Source organism: Carlito syrichta, unplaced genomic scaffold, assembly GCF_000164805.1.
Source record: "Carlito syrichta isolate Samal-C Ts95f unplaced genomic scaffold, Tarsius_syrichta-2.0.1 Scaffold148222, whole genome shotgun sequence".
NCBI lineage: Eukaryota > Metazoa > Chordata > Mammalia > Primates > Tarsiidae > Carlito > Carlito syrichta.
The window spans coordinates 34,609-58,441 of record NW_007092318.1 but is presented as its reverse complement, the minus strand read 5'-3'; the positions used below and the strand labels follow the sequence as shown (position 1 = coordinate 58,441).

Here is a 23,833-nt window from a genome sequence, read left to right as displayed (position 1 = left end):
TTACGTCAAAGAATTTGATGTTTTTTCAATAAAGGCATGTGTTTTTATGTGGCTACATTTTGCTGTAAAGTTTGAACCATGTTGAGTTTTTAACAATTTGAATTTACACATTTGTTTTAGCACTTAATATTTTCATGATTCTCACAGTCATGTATATAGTATGTGTGTATATAAAATGCGCATGTGCATATGTGTGTGTGTGTGTGTGTGTGTGCGTGTGTGTGTGTGTGCGCGCACGCGCGCACGCGCGCACTAAAAAAGTTAGGATTTTCTTTCCCCTGGAATATTCTCTCTCCACAATCAAGATATTCTGAGAGCTAAATCCAAATATTTTTATTGTCTCGTGAGGAAGTTCACAGGAAAAAGAAAACAGTAATTATACATTGTCAATTAACTTTTGTGAATCACCACAGTTGTCACCAAAGGTAGTGATTTCCCATATACTATTATGTGCACTATCTCCCATAACCTATCACTTATATTAACTGCAGGCTTTGTGTCACTGATGTCCCTGTTTGTGTGGTGAACTGATTCCAAAGCTGGAGATATTGTTCAGCATCTTGTACATACAGTTCTCTTTTCCATCTCCCATCCCAATATAGCGTTTGGTAATGTTGTGGTCTCTCAAGGCTAAAGGTTTATTTTGGAGGCTTCATGGCTTTCATTCATATGTTTTGTAAAAAACTAAATCAAAGCCAGTTTTGTTTTTATTTTAGCATCATTCATGATATCTTTTGACTGCTCCAAAATATAAAATTGATTGGGTCTGAAAGCCTTGGCTAGGGAGAGAAGAGGAGTAAGACAATCACCTTGTCTGGGCAAAGCAAAGTTGTAGGGTGAACTTGTGATCATACCTCAGAACCTCAGTCCTCAAAAGAGCAGTAGTACATTTTTAAAGAACCATAATAATACAGGTTTTTAACAAAGACATTTGCATGAGTTAGATTTCAAAGCAATTTTATGTCTGCATATATTTGGAAGTTATTACATTTCAGCCATTTTTTCTATATTTCATTTCTCTTCTTCTTATAAAGACAGTGCAAATATATGTATCTTAAAATAAAAAGGCTCCCAGTCACCAAACTTTAGTATTAAAAAAGTAACATGCCTAAATATTTACTGAATCTTGTTAGGAATAATTTTTAAAATGCCATTTACTGGTAGAAATTTAACAAATGTGTGGTTATTTGAAAATGCTAACAAATACTGCAGTATATGTCTATATTTATCAAAACACAAAAGCATATGAATGTATGTGTACGTGTGTGTACATACATGTACACACATATAGTTAAAATATCACTTTAAATCTTTATTTATAATTTTTTTACTTTAAGAACTTCCCTAATGACTGTAAATACTTTCACTATAGAAGTTTTCAAAATCGTTTTATGAAAATTCCAACCGCTCACACACAAAAATAACTCAGCATAAGCTCTAAACGGGGCTATAGTTAACTCTACATACTATTTGTCCCAATTTTTAAAAACTCTTTATTGTAGTTTTAGGGTAATACAATGCAGAAGGAACAGTGTGAGAGGAAATGTAAAAGTAATGAGTGACTACATTACCTATAATTTCAGTTGTCATGCTGATCAGAATTTTAATTTAGTGAATGAAAACTATACTTGAAATTTAGGGCTAAATAATCAAAAACATTTTAAGATTAATGTCATTATCTCTTGAATTTCCTATTATATTATGTTCTATAAAATTTTCCTTTCATGTATAATTTTTTTCAGTAAAATGTTATCTATTAATTGCCCACCCCCATTGCAAATAGAAAGTGGATTAGGCCTTTGTGACTGGCAAACTCTTGCTTTTTTTAAATAGGGGTAGAAAAGGGCTAAGGTTATTGATATTGATTTGCAAATGAGGCACAAATTCAATAAGTTAATAAGCCAGAGTAGGTAAGAACTTCAGATAATAGATACATTTTAAGCATACAAAAATATTACTTATAAAAAACCTTTTAAAATTCCTTTAAAAATAATTAGATCACATTAACTGCATGTTGACATTGAAAGATGTATTTCAAAAATCAGAATGACCATTTTGAAAGGCAATTACTATTTCCTCATTGAAGCTAGCAAGAACTGTATAATAAGAAATAAATCAGGATGCAGAGGTCTGCAGAGAAAATAAATTGGTTAACAGGAAGTTATCATTACTGAGGCATCATACAACTTATCTCCTTATATAAGGACTTATGATTATAAAATTTAGTTTGATAACAGAAAAATCATGGAATATACTGGATGATAAATTAATGAATTTATTTCTCTAGACAAAGTAAAAAAAAAATGCAGTTTATGTCAATATGTGGCACTCCAAAACCAGTTTCCATACTTTTTCATCAAATCCACAATGTCCAAGATAAAAGAAAAACCTGATTATCTCATAAGCTACTTATTATATAAAGTAGAACCTGAAGTAAAAAGTTACTATGAGTAATTGAAATAAATGATAATTGTTTCCTTTCCTTTGATTTTTGGTGTCTCTTTATGATTTTTTCCCCTTCCAAAAGATAATGATGCACTTGCTGTGTTTTAGAAGACCAAAGATCCTAATATAGTTATTTTAGGGTATAATCAGACTCATTTATTTATTAAGTGATATATTAAACACCATACTAATATAATTAATCTCTATAGTCCAGTAACACATTGTGTTTACAGGAATTAGCGTGGATACACCAGAAAGACTGCCATTTGAGGCGCTGGTTTTCAATGTCTTAAGTGTATGGATTTACAAGTATTTTCTCCTTTAAAAAATAAGAGCATAGTCAGGAATACAGAAAACTGAACAAGGTAAAGAAAGAAAGATAGTCAAGTGAGAAGAGATGAGAATGGTAATGGAAAGGAGAAGAAAATGGGATTAGAAGAAAAGCTATAAAGAAAACAATTAAGTACACGTGAGCACTGTTAGACAACGTCTTGATTTCACTCAATGAGCCATTCATATCTGCTGAAGTCCAGGGAAAGGGGTGGTAGGGTGAATGAGAGGGAGGAAGAAGGAGAGATGAACTTGAATAGGTTACCACACTCTCCGTTCATTCTGATTATGTTGGTTTCCCCTTTGAATAATACTCTCCTATTCTGGGGTTGAAAGAACAAGAGTGTGAGGATAGAGTCTGAAATGAGACTAGAGCGAGAATAAGAGAGGATAACGGAGATGGATAAATGTAGTTAGAATGAAGTTTTTAAATGACTCAATAGTTCTTCAATCTGTTCCCTTCCCCATACCCTCTCTGCCATCACGAGTCTTGCTCAACAATGCTTGTCACTTTAGGGGTAACAAAAACCATTAGCTTATAGTACTTATCTTCCATCTCTTATTAATCAGTGTCCAACATCCTATTTGTTGTAGTCTATCTTCTTCTTGGCTATCCAACCTGTTTATTTTCCACTCCAGTAACCTCAACTAGTGAACTATTTCTTGCCTTAATGTAGTCATCAGGTTCCAGAATATCTTTAAAAATAACAGTGAATATGACTGAATATTTAAACAAAATAAAATAAAATTTTTCCAAATGCTAGATTCAACCATTGTGCACGCCACTCTTCAACTGATATTCCTAAGAAGGAAGTATCTGTTCTTAGTATGAACAGAATCTTTAGCACACTTGCACTGCAAAACAGTATTATAAAGTTTAACAGATTCATTAGAAATATGCCCATATATTTTTAATAACTATAAATAGTATCATCAGCTAAAAAAGTGTTAAAAGTGTATCATGAGGGCAGAATTGCTGGTTCATATTATGCTGAAGTATCTCCCAGAGAGAAAGAGATGGAGTGACAGATGAAGTGGAAAAAATCTTGGGAGATTCCAGCAGCCTTTGAGGAGTAGGATCTTCAATAGCAGGAAAGACATATAATAGAACTCAATCTGCTTTGCTTGCATGTTCATGATTTTTTCTTCTTCCTACCTGGCAGCCATATTTCTCAGCCACAGAAGTATGTTGATTTGAAAAGCTTAAAATTCACTTATTATAAAGAATATTGAAACATGGAAAAAAACCCATAAAACTTCGTTTCATTTCAAATAAGAAAATATACTTTTTAAAAAAGAGAAAACTAGAAACATACACATCTAATTGGCCATCTTGAATATATACCATACTAGCAATTTAAAAAATAGTATTTAAACTCATCTGTGAATGAGCTTTCTCAGACTCTTAGGGGGAAATGTCAAACTGATTTCTATGTATCTTAAATAAAGAAAAATTATTAGAGTCTATACTTTGTATTACTACCTGTAGTAGTAGGAAATTTTAGAATTACAGAAAAAATACTAAAAGATGCTGTATCATTCAAAATACAGTAATAAAATTTAACACTGTTCATTATTGAGTCTACATTGGCATAGAACAATATTGACAATAGCTCATTATTCTAGTCAAATAATTAATGTATTAGAGAATATTAGTTATAAATTTCAAATGTATTAGGTCACTTTTTAATGTAACTTACTATGATATCCTAATCAACTCCAACCCCAAATGCCTACGGTAATGAATGGCGGGAAAGACGGGATAATTGCAGACTATAATTTATACTTGTTCCAAATAATTTATCTACCTGTCAAAGTTTTCATAGTAACAAAACCCAGAGAATTTCCATTTCACCCCCTTTGTACATTATCTAGGAAGAAGTTAAAAGTTAAAAGCACTGTACAGACCACACAGACAACAGTAGGAAAAAGAGGGCAGAGTGGCTGCATTTAATGAAATGCATCATTTTTGCACAAATATACCTCTCACTTAAGCACAAAGAAAAAAATCTGATGTCTGATCACACTATTAGGCAAAGCTCCTTTCATAAAGTTCAACATATTTTCCTGTCTTTATTATAATCCCCAAAGTCAATTTGCTGGCTCTAGCAGCAGTCTGCCAAGAAACAGGATTCCAGCTGGTCCAACTGTTGCAACAGGTCAAAGGGAAGAAGGGAAGTAGGAAAGTTAATTATTACTGAGCTCCTGATGTGTGCCTGGCATTATGATAGTGTTTTACATATCTTATTTATCTGAGTAAAATAAATAAAGTGAGGAATTGATAATAAAGTCCAATTTCAACTCTATTTTAAATTTCAGTTCAGCTGATTCACTACCAAAGTTATGAGAGATTATCTATAACTTCTAAGTTATATAAATTCTCACTTCTAGTCTTCTTTTCTTATCCTTGGCCCCACTTATCTCTCGCTAAATCCTGAGATTCACTTACATGCTTGTAAGTGTATAACAAGCAAAAGGGATTATTTCCCATTTGTTTGATAATTTTATAATTTCTGAGTTTGGGGAGGGAGTATAATAAAACTGATATAAGAGTGGCATCAAAGCACTGAGTTTTGGGTGACTTAAACAATCATTCTACTGTAAGGACTAAATGAGATAGAATATGTAAAATACTTAACATGATGCTTGGCACACCGTAAGAACACAATAAGCTTTAGCTACGATCATTATTATTATAAAAATGTAAATGATGATCAAACAGCTACCATGACTCACTTAAAGTCATAAGTCAATTTCAGAGTCAAAGCTGGAACCAAGTTCCCCAACCTTCATTCTGTGTAGTTTTCAATATTTTAGAATATTCCTGTGATGCAAAGATGTAGTCACATATTTTAGTAGTATTTATATGTCACCAATCCACATACATTTTATTAGTTTATTTGTAGATTTTTAGAAGCTTTCATATTCGTTTGATAAACCTCAGAATCTTTGGTCCACAAAGGGTATCCTTTAAACAATTTTACTTTTTATTAGAGACTAATTTCTATCCTCTTAGAATTGGCCATCTGGAAATGCATGCAGAAACTATTCAACAGATGTCATATTTGTTAAGGTTACATTGCAGAAATGAAGGCAGCATCAACATTAGTAGAAAGAAAAGCTACTCGTCTACTGAAGCAGCTGCTTTATCCCACTGCCCAAATCCTCATCCTCTGGGACAAGAAATTTCAGTCAGGACAACTACTTTGTACAGTTTCTAGTAATCGTAACAGAGAGTCATCAAAACTGTCATAGTGTAAAAAGCCTTTGTTCATTACCAACACTCAATTATTCAGTGCCAACTATACACTCATGCATTTAATTTTTAAGACTTTCGCAAACTTTTACTTCAATTATATAATGAACTTATTAAAGAGACATCATGCTTTAATTAGCAGTGCTTAGGAGTCTTTCTAAGATATCACAAGCTTCTCAATTTACTCAAAGCCAAAATTGAAATGCCATTTGTCTTAAGATCAGAATCATTGAGAAAAATCAGTCTTTTCATAAAATTTCTACTAACACCAGGGCATGCAAAAGCAAATTTAGTTAAATTGTGTAATGGAAAATAATACTCACTTTGAAGAGCTAGTGAGCTCTAAGTAGAATATTTATCATAAAAACTTTCAATTTTCAAATGAGAGCTATTATATAACAACCTTAGATTATTTAAACTTAATTTTTTTAGACAATACATTTTATTTTGGCAGAGAGAGGGGGACAAAGTGAACCAACTAAAACATATAAAATAGTAAAAAATAAATAGTATATAATGTTAATTTACTAAATCGAAGATTAATAAAAATAGCCCTTGAAAATCTACAACAGGCAAAGAATGGTACCATCATTAATAGCTGTATACAGGGATTTGTGAGGTTCATAGGGCAAGACAATTTTATAACGTTATTTAGCTAAGTGAAATAGTTTTAAATCTAAAAATGTTGTCCTCTTTTGGGAAATTAAGAGTGAGTTCAGCTATTAAATATATTTTTTCAAAGATCTACATTTAAAATAAACCATCCCCAAAATTCACCACTTTAATGAACAAATCAATGTTGAAGTAGACAAATACATGCATGCTGTTTTGAAACATCTAGTAGGCACTTTAACAATTTATAAAATGAAACCTTTAAAAGTTAACAAGAAGAGGCTGCATTTATACACACTGTCACTTTAATTTCTATTCCAAAATTGTTATTCTAGTTCATGGAGTACCTGTCCTTATGGAAATGCATATCTCACCTCAACCACCACCAATACTCCTTCATGTTCTTTTAAAGAAATGCCTTACTTTCTATCAAATAATTAAGAAAAATAAACAGTTGTTCAGATATTTTTTAAAGGCTGTTCATTATTTTGTACACAAATAGGCATTTCATTTCATTGGTATTCTTTTAAAGCTTTAGCAAATCTTAAAATTAGTTCCTCCCACTGACTCTTAAGGTAATTATACATACCACAGTCTGATGATTAACTTGAATCACTTCATCACCAGCATGGATTTTCTTGCACCGATCTGCAGGTGACTGAATTTAACATAAAAAAATGATAGGGTACATAAATTTCATCAGTCATTTTTTCTTTCTGGAAACACTACAAAAAGTTCATCTCCATTTCTTAGATGGAATAATTAATTATATTCTTCAAGGAATTAAACTAATAAAATGGTTATTAGTATTTAATATACTGTTTGTATTCTCTGTATAGCTTATGGTAACAAACAGAAATGCAAAACAATATGTAGATTTTTGTGATATACAAGAATAATGCATTTTTGAGAGTATTACGAGAAAATTATAATAATTGGTATTAGCCTTTGCAAACTTTGTACAGGCAACACTGCTAGGTTCTACTTGGTAACTACTTCAAAAATATATTTTAAAACATTATCTTTTTTTAACTTTGAATCATTACATTTAACATAAATAATTCACATTAACTTTAGCAAATCAATATTTTCAAGTATATGCATATGATAAACACCAAAGCTTTGAAGTATAACTAAATTGCTAATTTTTTATAACTGTTCTGTGACTTTTAATAAATTTTCTGAAACTATTTTTAAAAGGTATTTATTGTTAATCTTTTTAAACAAAAACTAAATTCCAAGATAAAGAAAAGATCACAGTACTAAATTGCTAATTTCTTTTATCATTAATAAGACCAATTCTGAATAATCTAGAAAAGCAAATTAAAAGATGGACAGAAATTAGTTAAAGTTGTATGACACAGCATATGTTCTAATTGTCTAGTTATGAGAGAATTCTGTTTATAATGTTTCATAAAGAGTAATACACTGGCTAATACAACCACATTAAATTAAGTAAAATGGCAATACTTTTACAGGATGTAATAGTTCCATCACTTTTTAAATTTGCTTCCACAAGAGATTTTTTTTTTTTAAAGCAACTTGGTAAGCTAAATCTGACAAGTTTTAAGGAGTTTTAGGAAACTAAAATGAAATTTAAGATAGAAATTTTATAATATTGTATGTTCAGGTAATTAATTTAAAATATTATTCTTGGGCATGCGGCCTGTAGTTCCAGTTACTTGGAAGGCTGAGGTAGAAGGATAGCCTGTGCCCAGCAGGTCGAGGCTGAGGTAACCGTGAGCATGCCACTGCACTCCAGCCTAGGTGACAAGAGTGAGACTCCAACACAAATATATATATATATATTTTTTTTTCTGTAGTAACTACTGAGTACTGATTATATACAATTTTAGACTTTACAATTTTATTTTAAAGATGTAGGGTACAATTCAGGGTTAGGTATACAAATGGTCTTTGCAGAGGTAAAGTTTGGGCCTCACTTTGGTCCCCAATTCACCTGGTTTGAGATCAGGTATCCTTACTGATGAAGTATGCCCTCTCACCCCGCCCCCTGGCCCCGGCAGTTTCCCACTGCTGCCAATCCCTTTCTTATAGTAATATGATAATTGTTCAGGGTCTGCTTATGAGTGAGAACATGTGGTTCTTTGTTTCTGTGATAGATCATTGAGTATTACAGACTCCAAATCCATCCAAGTTGCCGCAAAGTTCATAATTTTGTCCTTCTTTATGGCTGTGTAATATTCCATTGTGTATATGTACCACATTTTTTAATCCAGTCTACTTTCAATGGGCAGCACTTTTGGTTCCATGTTTTTGCTATTGTGAATAGTGCTGCAATAAACATGTGTGCACAGGTAGCTTTTTTATAGAATAATTTGAGTTCCTCCGGGTATATTCCCAGAAAGGGGATTGGTGGGTTGTATGGGAGGCCGATGTTTACATCTTTTAGGAATTACCACACTGTTGTTTAAAATTTCTATTTATTTTATTGTATTTTATTTTATTTTGAGAAGGCAGGATTTATTGAGAGGACAGAAAAGCTCCCACAGTGGGAGGGAATCTGAAGCGGTTTCTCCTATTTTTTCTTTATTTTAAAGATGTGGGGTACATTCACACTGATTTCCACAGAGGTTGTACTGGTTTACATTTCCACCAACATCCTCTTTTCCCCACATTCTCTCCAGCATCTATTGTTTTTTGAGTTATTGATGATGGCCAACCTGACTGAAGTTAGGTGGTATCTCAGTGTGGTTTTAATTTACATTTCCTTGATGATTAGTGATTATAATATGGCAATATGCTTTTGATATTTTAAATATATAGAAATAGCCAGGCTCGGTGGCTCAGCCTGTAATTCCGCACCTTTGGGAGGCTGAGGTGAGTGGATTGCCTGAGCCCGCGGGTTCGAGAACCGCCTGGGCAGCGAGACCTCATCTCTACAAGAAATAAAAAAATCAGCTGGGCGTGGTAGCGCATGCCTGTAATTCGGGTTACTTGGAAGGCTGAGGCGGAAGGATCGCCAGAGCCCAGCAGGTCGCGGCTGCGGTGGCCGGGAGCGGCCACTGCACTCCAGTCTGGGCGACAGAGTGAGACTCCAACTCAAAAAAAAAAAAAAAAAAAAAAAAAAATTTATATATATATATATATGTAGAAATGTGCTTTTTATAAAAAGTATTTGTGTATATATGTGTATGTGTTTATCAACCACAACTATAAATTCTATACTATTCATTATTGCCTATCAAAAGTCAAAGAAGAATATGATAGAATCTGCAAAGTAAAATGCTACTTTTGAGATCCTAGAAAAGAATTTGCTTTTAGTGATTTCCAGTTACTTTATTTCTGATTCATTTCCAATTTACAATTATTTCTAAAACATAAAAGTCTTGAAACAATATTAACCTAAATTCAACAAATTTTTAAAATTAAAAATAAAATTATTTGGCACAGCCTAGAATTCAAGAAAAGATAATATCCCAGGGAGTTCTCATAACTGAAGTAATGACTCCAAGTATACTATTAAGGAGGTAGATTCATCTACAATATAAACTCAACATTAAGGATGGTGTCATAACAATAAAAGAATGCAGAAGATTAATTACTGTCTGTCTTATGTCTGTATGTCTGTATTACCAAATCAGAAAAGTACCATGTAGCAATGTTGCAAAATTGTAAATCATTATTTTAACAAAGCTGTAATTATAATTGGTCCCTATGCTGTTTGGTTCGCAACTGATCTTTTAAAAGGAAATCATGGGAAAAGAATATGAAACAAATGACTCTAGTCATAATGTAAACAAAAGTGATAGCTGGTACGTAAAATTCAAAGAAACTAAAGCAACTTTGTGTACAGGGATGTAAACCAGTCATAAAAATTATAAAAGGACCCTAGAGATTATTTTGTCCAAATTTCTCATTTTACATATTAAAAAAACTAAAAAACTGGGGCACAGCAAAGCAACTTACCCACTTTAGTGAGCAGCTTTACTAAGACTCAAAACAAATCTCCTAATTATAAATGACTGAGGTTACCAAAAATAGTAAAACGTTTTCAAGAAAAAAGAATCAAAGGATGAACTATTTCTACTAATATATGGTTTATATTTAAATGACTCCCAGAATCAGTCTTTCTTTTGATCACTTATCCATTTACCAAATATTACTTTGTATTACTGAGTAACTAATATGAGTAAGGCATATGCTCAATTTTTTTATTGACCTCAGACAATATAGAGAGATTCATTCCTACCAACCCTTCATGACAGTTCAAAATCACCATTTCTGTGATTACTTTTCTGATTTCAGTTGGCAGCATTTACTACCCTTTGCCCATGCAAATTGCACTACTTGTTTATATAGGTGAATCCCTATATGCTGTCCACTCCTCAGGGGCAGTAAACTAGTTTATTTTAAAAAGTCTTCCAATACCTAGCACCATGCCTGGAACATAGCAGATGTGAAGCAAAGGCGCGTTAAATGAATAAATTAATACATTAATAATTAAATGAATTTACAAATAAATGAGAATGATCAATCAGTGACAACAGTAAAGTTTGTAGCATCTTACTGCACTTAAAATTGCTAAAAAGTTCACAATATGCATTTAAATGATATTCTAATTCCTTATGACTCATATTTAATACCATATGTGAAGCTGCTACAGCAATCCAACTGCAATGTATATTAGGTATTTCACCTTTCACAAGACACCAAAAGAACAAGGGGAAAATCAATAAGTGATTAAAGTAATAGGTGAGTTAGGTGAAGAAAATGTTGATTTTTGAAAAGAAAATGGTCACAAAATATTGAGATCAATAATAACTTGAAATTAAACTTAATCCACCTCAGTCCTCTTTAAAGAAGCATAGCATAAACATGCAATTTCTCAGAATCGCTAATAGAAAAATGTAAATTTAAAGCTTAGTACCTGCTTATATAAGAGTAGAATGGAAATCAAATGTGGGAATAATGATTTATTATGCCATTCAGTTCTATCACACTGATCATATATTAATGCCCACCATGATCACATATTTCTTTCTCCATAGAATAGCTATAGTTCTCTATAACAAAGTCTTTCACATTTATTAGCTTATTTGATTTTCATTACAACTTATTGAAGTATGTAGTTCAGATAATTTATTTTTAGCTTATAGTTGAGGAAACTGAGGCTGTGAGAGGTTAAATGTCTTGCCTAAAATTGCACTTCCATTAAGATGCAGACTGGTTGTAAGACCTTGCCCTGGGGACTTCTGACTCACTGCTAACAGTGATTCTCAAACATGCCTCAGAATCACCTGTTAAAACAGGATCTCTTTTTAAGAAATAGACTGATCCTCAGAATTTTTAATCGAGTGGGTCTCGTGTGGGGCCTCAGAGTTTGTATGTCTAGCAAGTTCCCAAACTAGACTAATGCTGCTAGTCCAGAGAGTTCACTATAAAAATCACTCAGTTACCATACTGCACCTTTATTGAACTAAGTTTAATTATATTGCAAGTATTCAGAAAGCCTGACTTAAGAGATTCTTTTTTTCACATGAGTTTTTCTTAACATAACTAAACCATTTGACAGATGAAACTGGATTCTTTTAGACGTCACAATAACTTGTCATGAACCAAAAAATACTTAACAAAGACCGCAAATCTCTGGCCGCAAACAGGAAACATCTGATTTACTTTAAGTAGTTATTCTAAATGAAATAAGATGACAAATTCTAACCAATCAATACCTACTAACTCACTGTATCTTTTAAATTGTATCTCCTATCTATTCATGTTCTTACATGAGAGATATATAAGTTGTTTAGCAATAACAAAATTTCAACAAAATTTGAAATGTTGAAATACTTACATTTTCTGTGGTTCCAGTAATTACATGGAGGCCATCATATGTTGATTTAATATACATACCCTAAGAAAAAGACAGCATCAGAAAAAACGTGAAGCAATTAGAATATTTTCAAGTACATTATAATCTCATTTTTAAAAAACTCTATCAAATTAAAACTCCCACGTGCCCTAGGGACAAATCCATGAGGACAGGCTCTGGCTTTAAACTGGAGAGAAATTACTATCTGAATAGTCTGACTTCTTAAGTTTGTTCAGAGAAGCTTATATCTAATCATATAACTACTTAAATGCAGCATGGTAGTTCAATATTCTGAAGAAAGAACACCCCCAAATCCACACTATATATTCTGTGACAAAATAAAAGTTATAGTGAAAAATTCAAATATTGGTATGTTATTCTTATTATATTTTTATATATTATACAATAAAAAGGTTTCTATGGAGACAACTTCAATTATAACTGACTAGAACCAGAAAAACGATAATATTTTATATTAATTTAGTATGCTATTTTGTGGTATCTTGTATTTTACACTTTTATTTCTTACTGACAAAGTTTAAAAAAATTATATCCAATCATCTCTATATCAATAATTAAAAGGTAATGTGTGGCAATCCCATCCCCTATAAAAAGGGTGAGATTCCATTTTTCATTTAAATAAAGCCATTTTAGAAAAAAGCCTCATTAAAGTTTAAAAATTATACAGAAATCCTGAAATTGTGCAAGCTTTAAGAGCATATGAAAACTTTAAGTCATGGATATTGATAAAACTTTAAACAACAATATTATAATAAAGGGTTCACATTTTATATATTAAAATTTTAAGTAAATCAGAAAAAAAATAGATGATTCAGTGAATGACTTTTTTCCTCCATTAAGAAATATTTTTTAAAGTTCTTTTTTGGGGAAAATTTATATGATTTTTACCTAGTGCTCGCTTTGGCAGCACATATATTAAAATTGGAACGACACAGAGAAGATTAGCATGGCCCCTGCACAAGGATGATACACAAATTTGTGAAGCATTTTTGCACCAGCTTTTATAAAGTAGCTACTAAGTAAACTTAAAAAAAGATATTGACTCTAACACTACCATAGCTGGGGACTTTAATAACCCACTATCTACCCTAGATAGATAATCGAGGTAAAAAATCAACAAGGAGATCCGGAATTTCAGCCTGATGCTTGACCAAATGGACCTAATAGATACCTGCAGAACACTCCACCCAACAACCACAGATATACATTCTACTCATCACCTCATGGAACGTACTCCAAGATTGACCACATCCTCGGCTATAAATCAAGTATGAATTTTACCTATAAAAGTGTTTTGACAGACTGGATAAAGAAAATGTACATTTACACGATGGAGTACTATGAAGCAATAAAGAAAAACAAAATTATGAACTCCACAGCAACTTGGATGGATTTAGAGTCTACAATACTCAGTGATTTATCACAAGAACGAAGATCTGAGTAGTACATGTACTCATTCATAAGTGGACCCTGAACATTTATCATAATACTATAAGAAAGGGACACTACCAGGGGAGGGAGGGGGTAGGCACAAAACAGCAATAAAGGTACCAAACTTTACCTGTACAATGGCACTTATGTACCTAACTCTGAATTATACCCTTCATCTTTAAATTAAAAGAAGTGCTTTCCAATTTCAAAATATTGATTTCATAAATAAAAAACACTAATTTTAACCAACTACAAATTGAAATATGAGATTTAACAATAAGTAACAACATCATTTCAGAAAAAGCATGTATTTAGCACTTATGTAAAGCAAACAATTATGTTTGCTATAATATTAATATCTCATACTTTTTTTATTTTTTTGAGTTGGAGTCTCACTCTGTCGCCCAGACTGGAGTGCAGTGGCCGCTCCCGGCCACCGCAGCCTCGACCTGCTGGGCTCCGGCGATCCTTCCACCTCAGTCTTCCCAGTAGCTGGAATTACAGGCATGCGCTACCACGCCCGGCTGATTTATTTATTTATTTATTGTAGAGATGAGGTCTCGCCTGCCCAGGCGGGTCTCGAACCCGCGGACTCAGGCAATCCACTCACCTCAGCCTCCCAAAGGCATGGGATTACAGGCTGAGCCACCGAGCCCGGCTAATATCTCATACTTTTATGTTAATTATATTTTTAGATACTTGAATATACATGTGTTTTAATTGAAAATAAGAGATTTTTAAAAAGCAGTAAATTTCATGACATGGAACTAGTGAGACATCACTGGTTATGTTTTAATTCTAAAAAGCCATTTCAGTAATATCATACATCTAAAATGTTACCAGTTCTTTTATTATTATTTTTAAAATTATAAAGATGTGAGGTACAATTCAGGGTTAGGTATACAAACATTGATTATGCAGGCACCCTTGTTGAGGAGATATGCCCATCCATCCCCTAGTAGTTTCCCTCAACTGCCAATCCAATCCCCTCCCCTGACAGTTTCCCATTACTGCCAAACGCTTTCTTATAGTATTATAATTGTTCAAGGTTCACTTATGAGTGAGAAAATATAGTACTCTGTTCTTTGTTTCTGTGATAGATCACTAAATATGATCAACTCCAAATCCATCCAAGTTGCTGCGAATTTCATATATTTGTCCTTCTTTATGGCTGCATGATATTCCATTGTGTATATGTACCACATTTTCTTTATCCAGTCTAGCTTCAATGGGCATCATGGTTGGTTCCATGTTTTTGCTATTGTGAACAGAGTTGCAACAAACATCCATGTGCAGGTATCTTTTATGTAGAATGATTTGAGTTACTCTGGGTATATTCCCAATAGGGGAATTGCTGGTAAAATGTTACCAGTTCTAGAACTGGTTGAGCCTGAATCTCTAATGTGAAACAAAGTGAATATAATTTTAAAGGATGACCATTTACATATGAACACTAGTTTCTTAAATGAAAGTTTATCACATTATATAACATAAATAACTAACCTCAATAAAAATAAACAGAAATTAACAAATTTGCCAGTAGTTATTGACTATGACAATATAGTATCACTCAGCCTATGCTGGTGACAGGTATATAATGTACTTACTTTTTTTTTTTTTTTTTTGAGTTGGAGTCTCACTCTGTTGCCCAGACTGGAGTGCAGTGGCCACTCCCGGCCACCGCAGCCTCGACCTGCTGGGCTCAGGTGATTCTTCCACCTCAGCCTTCCAAGTAGCTGGAACTACAGGCACGCGCTACCTCAACCGACTAATTTTTTGATTTATTGTAGAGATGAGGTCTCGCTGCCCAGGCAGGTCTCGAACCCGCGGGCTCAGGCAATCCATTCACCTCAGCCTCCCAAAGGTGCGGGATTACAGGCTGTGCCACTGAGCCCAGCTTGTACTTACTTTTAAAGCTAACATTTATCCCATCATTTATTGGAAGGTGAATATAATGGTATTAGTTTAGAAAGCAGAGGAGGACAAGATCTTTGCAAATATCTTTTGTTCAGGAATTAACAAGGTTATCTCAAATTAAGAAAGGATTGTAAAACATACTTATGTGCTATATAATGACATTTTAGTCAATAACAAACTACAAATATGACTGGTAGACTCATAAGATTATACTACAGTATTTTATTGTACCTTTTCTATGGTTAGGAAGGTTTAGGTAAACAAAATACTTCTAATTGCATCACAATTGCCTATGGTATTCAGTACAGTAAAATGAGGTACAAGTTTGTAGCCTAGATGCAATAGGCTATACCATGTAGCCTAGGTGTGTAGTAGGCTGTACCATTTGGATTTGTGTAAATGCACTTTAGGATGTGCTCATAATAATGAAATTGCCTAAGGACGCATTTCTCAGAATTTATTTCCATCATTAAGTGAAGCATGGCTGTGCATTTGTAAGAGCTAGACACTAAATTTTGTTTTAATTTTTTATATAAAGGTTGTAATAGGAAAAGTGGAAGAAGACAATCAACAAACAATATATATTGCTTGGATATACAAAACAATCATCATTCATCATCACCATCATCACTAATATCTACTTGTTACATTGTGCCAGGAACTGCTTTAAGTGTTTTACATTGAGTTCACAATAGCCTATGTCGTGGAAATGATCATTACCTTTGTTTTAGAGACAAGAAAACTGAGGCAGAGAGGTTGGGGAGTCTGCCCAAGGTGGTGAAGCCAGGTTTCAAGCTCAGGCAGTCAGAGTCCCCACTCTCAACCACTTAGTTTCTGATTTATGAGTTTATTAACAGTTAAGAGAGTTGTACACCTTAACTTTCCTTATTGGAATATAATAATTGGCAACTGCAGAGATTAAAGTTAAACAATCACTGTTTAACATCTATTATAAAAGACAGAGACCACTTTAGCACAAATGTGGTGAATGAAATGTGGTTTAAAAGAATAATTTGGTTTGATATTTTACAAATTCATTTCAATCACTCAACTTTCCTGACAACTGTAAGCAGAATTTGATTATATTTCTCTTCACATTTCTTTTAACACTCTGCATTACTGATTATGAATTAAAGGTATTTGACAAGAGTTCCAAATTATTCCAAAGATGATTAGGTCATAGAAAAAGTCTAATATCTTAAGAAAAATGCTTAGAAAAGACACTAAAGTTATTGGGATAATAAAACATCATGGAGATAGTGCAGTTGTGACTCTGAAAATAATATTTATGCACAATTATTGCATATACCAAGAACTTAAAAACAGACAATTGTAAGTTAAAGTATCTAGTAGCTTTAGGGAGAAAAAAATCTCATCATTACAATATTATCTAATTTATAGTAAAGCTAACTTTTTCAGATAGACAAAAATATTTTTAAATGCTTAATGATGGATCTAGATTTATACATAAAATTCAATTCTAGAAACTTTTCATAGTCATGAGCAATAGGATAGCAATAAAGCACATTTTAAAATGCCACAATAATAAAGATATTTTGTTTTGTGTAATATTTTCATTTCTAAACTCAATAAATCATATTGTAACTGCCTTTAATAATCAAAACTGAATTCCTCATCCTGTTTAATCTCCCTCTTGTAGTACTAATAAGAAAAATGGCCAAAAGTCAGGCACCCAAAGAAAGAGAAGAAACAAGTTGCTTGGATGAGTTTCAAACTAATCATCTTCTGAATAACAAAGACTCCACACAGTATCTGATTAGTTGTTCACCTCTGAGAAGGGGCCACACAACAGGAGGACATGTAATTTGAGTGGTTCTTTTTCTGGAACTGTGACAAATATGGCCTTCCATTTCATCGAAATCTTCATTCCACCTTTCTTTTTTAAACCAATTAATTAATTCTAGAGCTGACTTGTTCAGCTCCCTCTCTCCTGTTCAGCTTGCCAAAATGACATTTGCTTCACTCTGTCTCCAACTGTTGGTTAACCAACAGGAGCCAAAGTGCAACCTCACAGTCAAATTGGTGGAATGTGGCATATTTGGAGACAGTCCAAGAACATAAATAGAAAAAGAATTCTTTGAGGCCAAGAGGCTTCCCCCAAGGATGTCCCCCAGCGCCTTCCTCTCTATTCATCTCCTCTTGGCTCTAATCCCATTTTTGATATGTTTCAATAGCTCTCATTTTCCTTCAATTTTTCTGCTAATTATTGTTGTTTGAAAGCATTTTAGAAGCAAGTCTCACGTTTTAATTATAACTAAACACGTTTCCAACCCTTTCTTGTAATGCTTCAGAACTCTCAAATATAAGAACTCCTAGGAGATTTGACTAATTAGATAGAAAGCTGATGAACAATCTATCTAGTCTATCAGTAGAACAACAAAGCAGTTACCTTTTGCCTATGAAAGATGTTCCGTCTTGAAATTGGCAGAAGGCCTTCTGCAGATTTTTCTGACCTAATTAATCTTCATTAAAGTTTGGTAGTCTCTTTCCATTTCTTTCCTTCATTTACCATTTAGACATTTCCTATGGCTAAGTATATGCTAAATGTTACTAAAATGCTCAAACTGATTTATTTCAAATGTTACTGGCTAAACTTACTTAAAAGTGGTTGAGTTTTAAAATGACACCTTGAATAAGCCATTTAAAATCTCTGTTTAGTGTTTTCCCCTTTGATAAATCACAAAAATAGTTTTATACTTAACTGTGTATTAATATTCAATTTTTTAGGTTTTTAAAAAGTTTTCCTTGACCTATCTTCCCAGTTAAGCACTGCCCAATGTTCTTTAAAATTGAATTTCTCTAAGTAGTTCTGGTTTTAAAGTCATTCTCCTAAATTTCTCATTTCTCCCTTTAGCAATTACAAATTTGAATGTGGGATAACGAAAAAAGTTTTATTCAGATGTATTTCATCTATATTTACCTGTACTTAAACCTGCTTCTATTGTTTATTACCTATATGTGATATATAGCAAATTTGGGAAGATCTGCAATTCTATTTTCTCATTTGCAAAATGGAAAAATTAATGCCTACTCTATAGAGTTGTGAGAAACATACCTGGCCAGTGGTGGGCACTTATTTCTTTTATTTTTACTTCCAGCTCTTTCCCAGACTATTTAACTGAATCTGATTCTTAGCATTTTAAATTCATGACTATTCCAATAAGCAGACCTAGCTCTACTTATTTTAAATTAAAACAATAAAAGACATGTTTCAAGGCTATACCTTCATTTAAAAAAAAATCAAGATTTCATAAGTCCATTAATTAACGTTGTGCTGACTTTCTTCACATGGTTAATTCTCCTCATGATTTCAGTGGAAATTCGAGGGTACAAAGCAGACTCTTTTCTCTTTAAAATCACAAACACAAAGAGCTTGAAAGAGCTTTCAAAGATAACTCCTGCCACCTCTCCATAAGACAAAATCAAGATCAAGGTAGTCAAATTTACTACCTCACCTCTTTAAGAACACTCTCATGGTTAAATTTTATGTAAGTGATTTGTATCCAGGCATCCTGATTTTCAGTGTAGTATCATGTAGTATTAGTATATAATTTTCCACTCTAAAATCATGCCTAGCTCCTTTTACTTTATAACTACCAATTGGGGAAATGAAGAAAAGATAATCTTTAATACTATAGACAGAAGGAACTAGAGTCTATAATACTGAGCGATCTCTCACAGAAACAAAGATCTGAGTATCACATGTTCTCACCCATATAGTGGATCTTGAACATCTATCATAATACTATAAGAAAAGGACTGACAGTGGTGAGAAACTATAGGGGGGTAGGGAGGGGAAGGGAGGTGGGATTAACGGTAGTCAATATCTGTCTGGAGACAGGGAGACATCCCTTATCAACAAGGGTGCCTGAACAATGCATATTTGTATACCTAACCCTTAACTGTACCCCACAATTTTAAAATAAAAAATAAAATAAAATAAAACTGGACTTTATGAAGGTAACCTAAAGGAATAGTAAGAATTTTAAATCATGAATATTACTTAAAATAAGTTAATAAATGTTAATGATCAGTCTTAAAACTAATTAAAGTTAGATATAACACTTATAGCTTACAATGATGACATGCTGACTATGCCTGATATGCTGATTTTCATCTTCCCAGAAAAACATCCATAAAAGTCATAAAAGCACTAAGAACTATGGATAACCACAAACAATTCACCAAATATCAGGAGGAAAGTTACTCTTTAGAGTAGATGGCCTCAAACTGAAAAATCAGTGGTCATCAATGAAGACTTTGCCTGAATATATACAAAACTATATATCTTTTTCATATATATGGAAAAGAAAAGCCACATAAAAAGTTAAACTTGGCTGGGCTTGGTGGCTTAGCCTGTAAATCCAGCACTTTGGGAGGCCAAGGTGAGTGGATTGCCTGAGCCTGTGGGTTCGAGACCAGCCCGGGTAACTTGGTGAGACTTCGTCTCTACAATAAATCAAAAATTAGCCAGGCGCGGAGCACACGCCTGTAGTTCTGGCTACTTGGAAGGCTGAGGCAGATGGATCCGGAGTCCAGCAGGCCGATGCTGGGGTGGCCGTGAATGTGTGTGCCACTGCACTCCAGCCTGGGTGAAGGAGTGAGACTCCAACTCAGGAAAAAAAAAAGTTAAACTTGCTTAGAGATCATTAAGAATATATTATCTGAGTTCAATTATTAAGGCTAGTTGGTCAAGATTTCTATTTTTCAAAATATAATTAATTGGTAAATTCATATATAGGGAGAAAGTGGAAACACTGTAGCACCAAGCTAATATGTAATAATTGTGTAATAGTTAAGATATTCTCTACCCATTCTCTTGTTTTATATCCCTCCCTCATGAATATCAGTTTTTAATCAGAAATCATCTTTATTATCATATAACAAAAAACACATCTAGTAGATGATAGTTTTATATCTCTTGTTTTATATCTCTCCCTCATCAATATCAGTTTTTAATCAGAAATTATCTTTATTATCATATAATAAAAATGCATCTAGTAGATGATAGTCTAGTGTTGGCAATATCCACTTGCTTATTCATACTTGTGAGAATGAATGTCAGTTATAAAGATTATTGGCTTTATTTAGCTTACCCACCCTGGGGGATGGAAACCCTATTAAAATCAGAACAAACCAAAGTAAAATAAAAAAACACCTACTTGTATGGGCAGGTAAAATTGTGGTGCTTATTATAAAACCCTTAACTTAAACTTCCTTTAAACCTAAGAAACTTTGGTGAGGGATGAAATAATTCAATCAAAGCTAAATTGTCACCAAATTCAACAGGATAATATAGAAATCACCTTTTTCAATTCTCCTTCATTTTCATTTATCCTCATAAAACTTCTTATCATACATGACAAATTTCCACTACCTTAACTGTTCTAGGGAAAAAAATACCAAAATGTTCAATGTCTGTTGATATTCATAGATTTTCACATTTAGAGTCAGCTTTGTTCACATCATTAGCTGTCTGCTGATGGATGCTGGTTTTGGTAAACATGGTATCTCTTACCAGCCCTTCACTTGGTTTGATGTTTGCCAGTTGAATCACTTCCAGGTGAGCAGACTGTGAGACCAGAGGATCTGATGACAGTGATATGATGTGGTCACAAACTCCTGAAAGAGTTTTACACTAGAAGCAGAAAAAAAAAAGTTGCAGTAAACACGTGTTTTATGTAACATACAAATCATCTTTAATTACAACTTATTTTTTTTACAAGGACAAATAAAAGAAACAGTAGAAAAAAGTAATTGGTATTTTATTCTGTAAGTTGTATAAAAAATAAATTCAGGTGAAAAGAAAACAAATATACACAAATGTGCCTATATTCTAAATTATGGATATAAGAACTATATGACAATATTAATGAAAGTTATGGTTATGTTTTGTTTCTATCATTGGATTCATCAAGCCTAAAATAAAATAATTGTTTCTAAAAAAACTTATTACAATAATCTGAGAGCCTCCTGATAGCACCTATCAGACTGAAGTGAGTTAAATAACATAAAAAAATTTATGTCTTTTAATTCATGATCAAAAAAGTAAAAAAAAAAAAAAAAATCTGGTCAAGGTCCAGGAAAGACGAATCTCCCAAATCTGCTTAATTAACTCTTTTCTACTAATTTATCTAGACTTTCCTGTTTAAAGTTACCTTTGTATAAAGTTTCCAACCTCTTCCAAGCAAACTTTGGCATACTTTCAATCCTGCTTTCTCAGCATCTATAAGCAGCCTGACATTGTATAATAACTATTTTATTCTGAATCCCTCTGAGGCAAGGATCATGTCCTACTCATTTCTGACTTCTTCTCTTCTTCCCCCCACACCCACCTACTACCCATACCAGATAGACAAATCTTAGAACATACAAAGCATGCAATAAATATTTGAATGAACTGAAGAACAAACAAGGTTTAACAACTAGTAGAGTGGCTATACTAAGGACAGAAAGTTAACACTTCAGTCAGGATAAATTCATTCAGGCTGATACCTGTATAGAATAATAGATTTAAAATATATGTTACATTCTGTCAGGGGAGGGGGGTGGGATTGGCAGTTGAGGGAAATTGCTAGGGGAGGGAGGGACATACCTTATTAACAGGGGTACCTACATAATCAACGTTTGTATACCTAACCCTGAATTGTACCCATCTTTATAATAAAAAATAAAATATATGTTACATTAATCATAGTATGTTTAAGACTTAGACGTGGCAAAATCAAGAAGAAAGTAGAACATGAGTGATGCTGGCACTCAGATGCTTCACAGACTCTCTTTATACTTGCTGAAGCCTGGTTTTTATCATTTCAGGGTTTTTTGTTTTGCCTTTACTGTAGGAGGAACTGTTATTTTGTAAAAATAAAGGTGTTAATATTCTATCCATATTCAAGAGGGTACATACGTTCTGTGACCATTGCATTAGTCTACTGTGAGGGAGACATTCCCCTTGACTGGTCAGGATAATAAGAACTCTCTTTTTATTTGTTACATTCTGTCCTTGGTTCATGGCCTCAGTCTGTTCTGGGTTCAGCTTCCTCACACTACACAAACTGCCATGTTAACTTTCCCACCTTAATTGAGCTCATACGTTTTTGCATCTGCTTCTAGAGTCTGCATTTTTATTGTGGCTATTAGCCCCCAAAGACAGACAAACAACCTCGTGGTACCAATATCCACGCAAGGAGCATGGGCTTGATATGAAGACAGATGGGTGTAGTCACCACACTACCAATGACTTGCTGTGTGACTGTAAACAAGTCATTTTATATCTTTGAGGCTCAGTTTCCTCAGGTAGAAAATGAAATGAGGTAATAAATGTTATTTTATATGGCTATGCAATAATGCATTTAAAAAGAGCCAATATGGCTCCTATCCAAAGAAGGCACCAAATAAATGCTTTTTTCCTCCTGTTGCTTTTTCTACCCCTCAGAAACTCAATCCTTGCTCATGGGATGAATTACCCCATTTATTCTTAATCCCACGACTTTGCTGACCATCTTACAATGACCAGTAACCACACTGGCCAGTCTAGCTGCATAGTCATGATAGAGAGTTCATACCTCTTTACTCTTCTCAGATGTTCAGGACTCAATGCTTTTAGACACAAAGAAGGTATTTACCCTGAGAAGCTGCTAGGCAAAGTGCCAACAGGAAGATCAACCCCCAGAAAAAGGGAACCCTACAGGGCCAGTTTCAGGGGTGTGTGACTTGTGTAGTTGCACATGGTCCTACACTTGGTTTTATGTTCTGCTGTTACTGTCTTAAGATTTTTAATTGTTTTTGAACAAGGGGCTTGGTATTTTCACTTTGCATTATTTCTCACAAACTATATAGTCCATCCTAGGATCCCATTCTCTGTTGTTTTTGTTTTCCTTTCTTTTTAAAAAATTCCTCTTAAAATTCATCAGCAGCTATGGGGGAAGGAGAGAATGGCAGCAGTTAACATACAAAAACTGGCTGTA

General features: G+C 33.4%; 1 protein-coding gene across 4 annotated transcripts in view; it reads right to left on the bottom strand.

Moving 5' to 3' along the window:
- Nucleotides 1-21,510, bottom strand: part of LOC103251897 (connector enhancer of kinase suppressor of ras 2) — a 145,670-nt gene extending 124,160 nt beyond the window's left edge. For all 4 annotated transcript variants that reach the window (XM_021708796.1, XM_021708797.1, XM_021708799.1 and 1 more), the window contains exons 1-3: nt 21,385-21,510; nt 12,459-12,518; nt 7,233-7,301 (exon numbers count right to left, since the gene is read on the bottom strand). In XM_021708796.1, the coding sequence (XP_021564471.1) occupies nt 7,233-7,301; nt 12,459-12,515 (126 nt within the window). In that variant the 5' untranslated portion in view covers nt 12,516-12,518; nt 21,385-21,510. The remainder of the gene's footprint in view (nt 1-7,232; nt 7,302-12,458; nt 12,519-21,384) is intronic.
- Nucleotides 21,511-23,833: the final 2,323 nt, after the last annotated feature.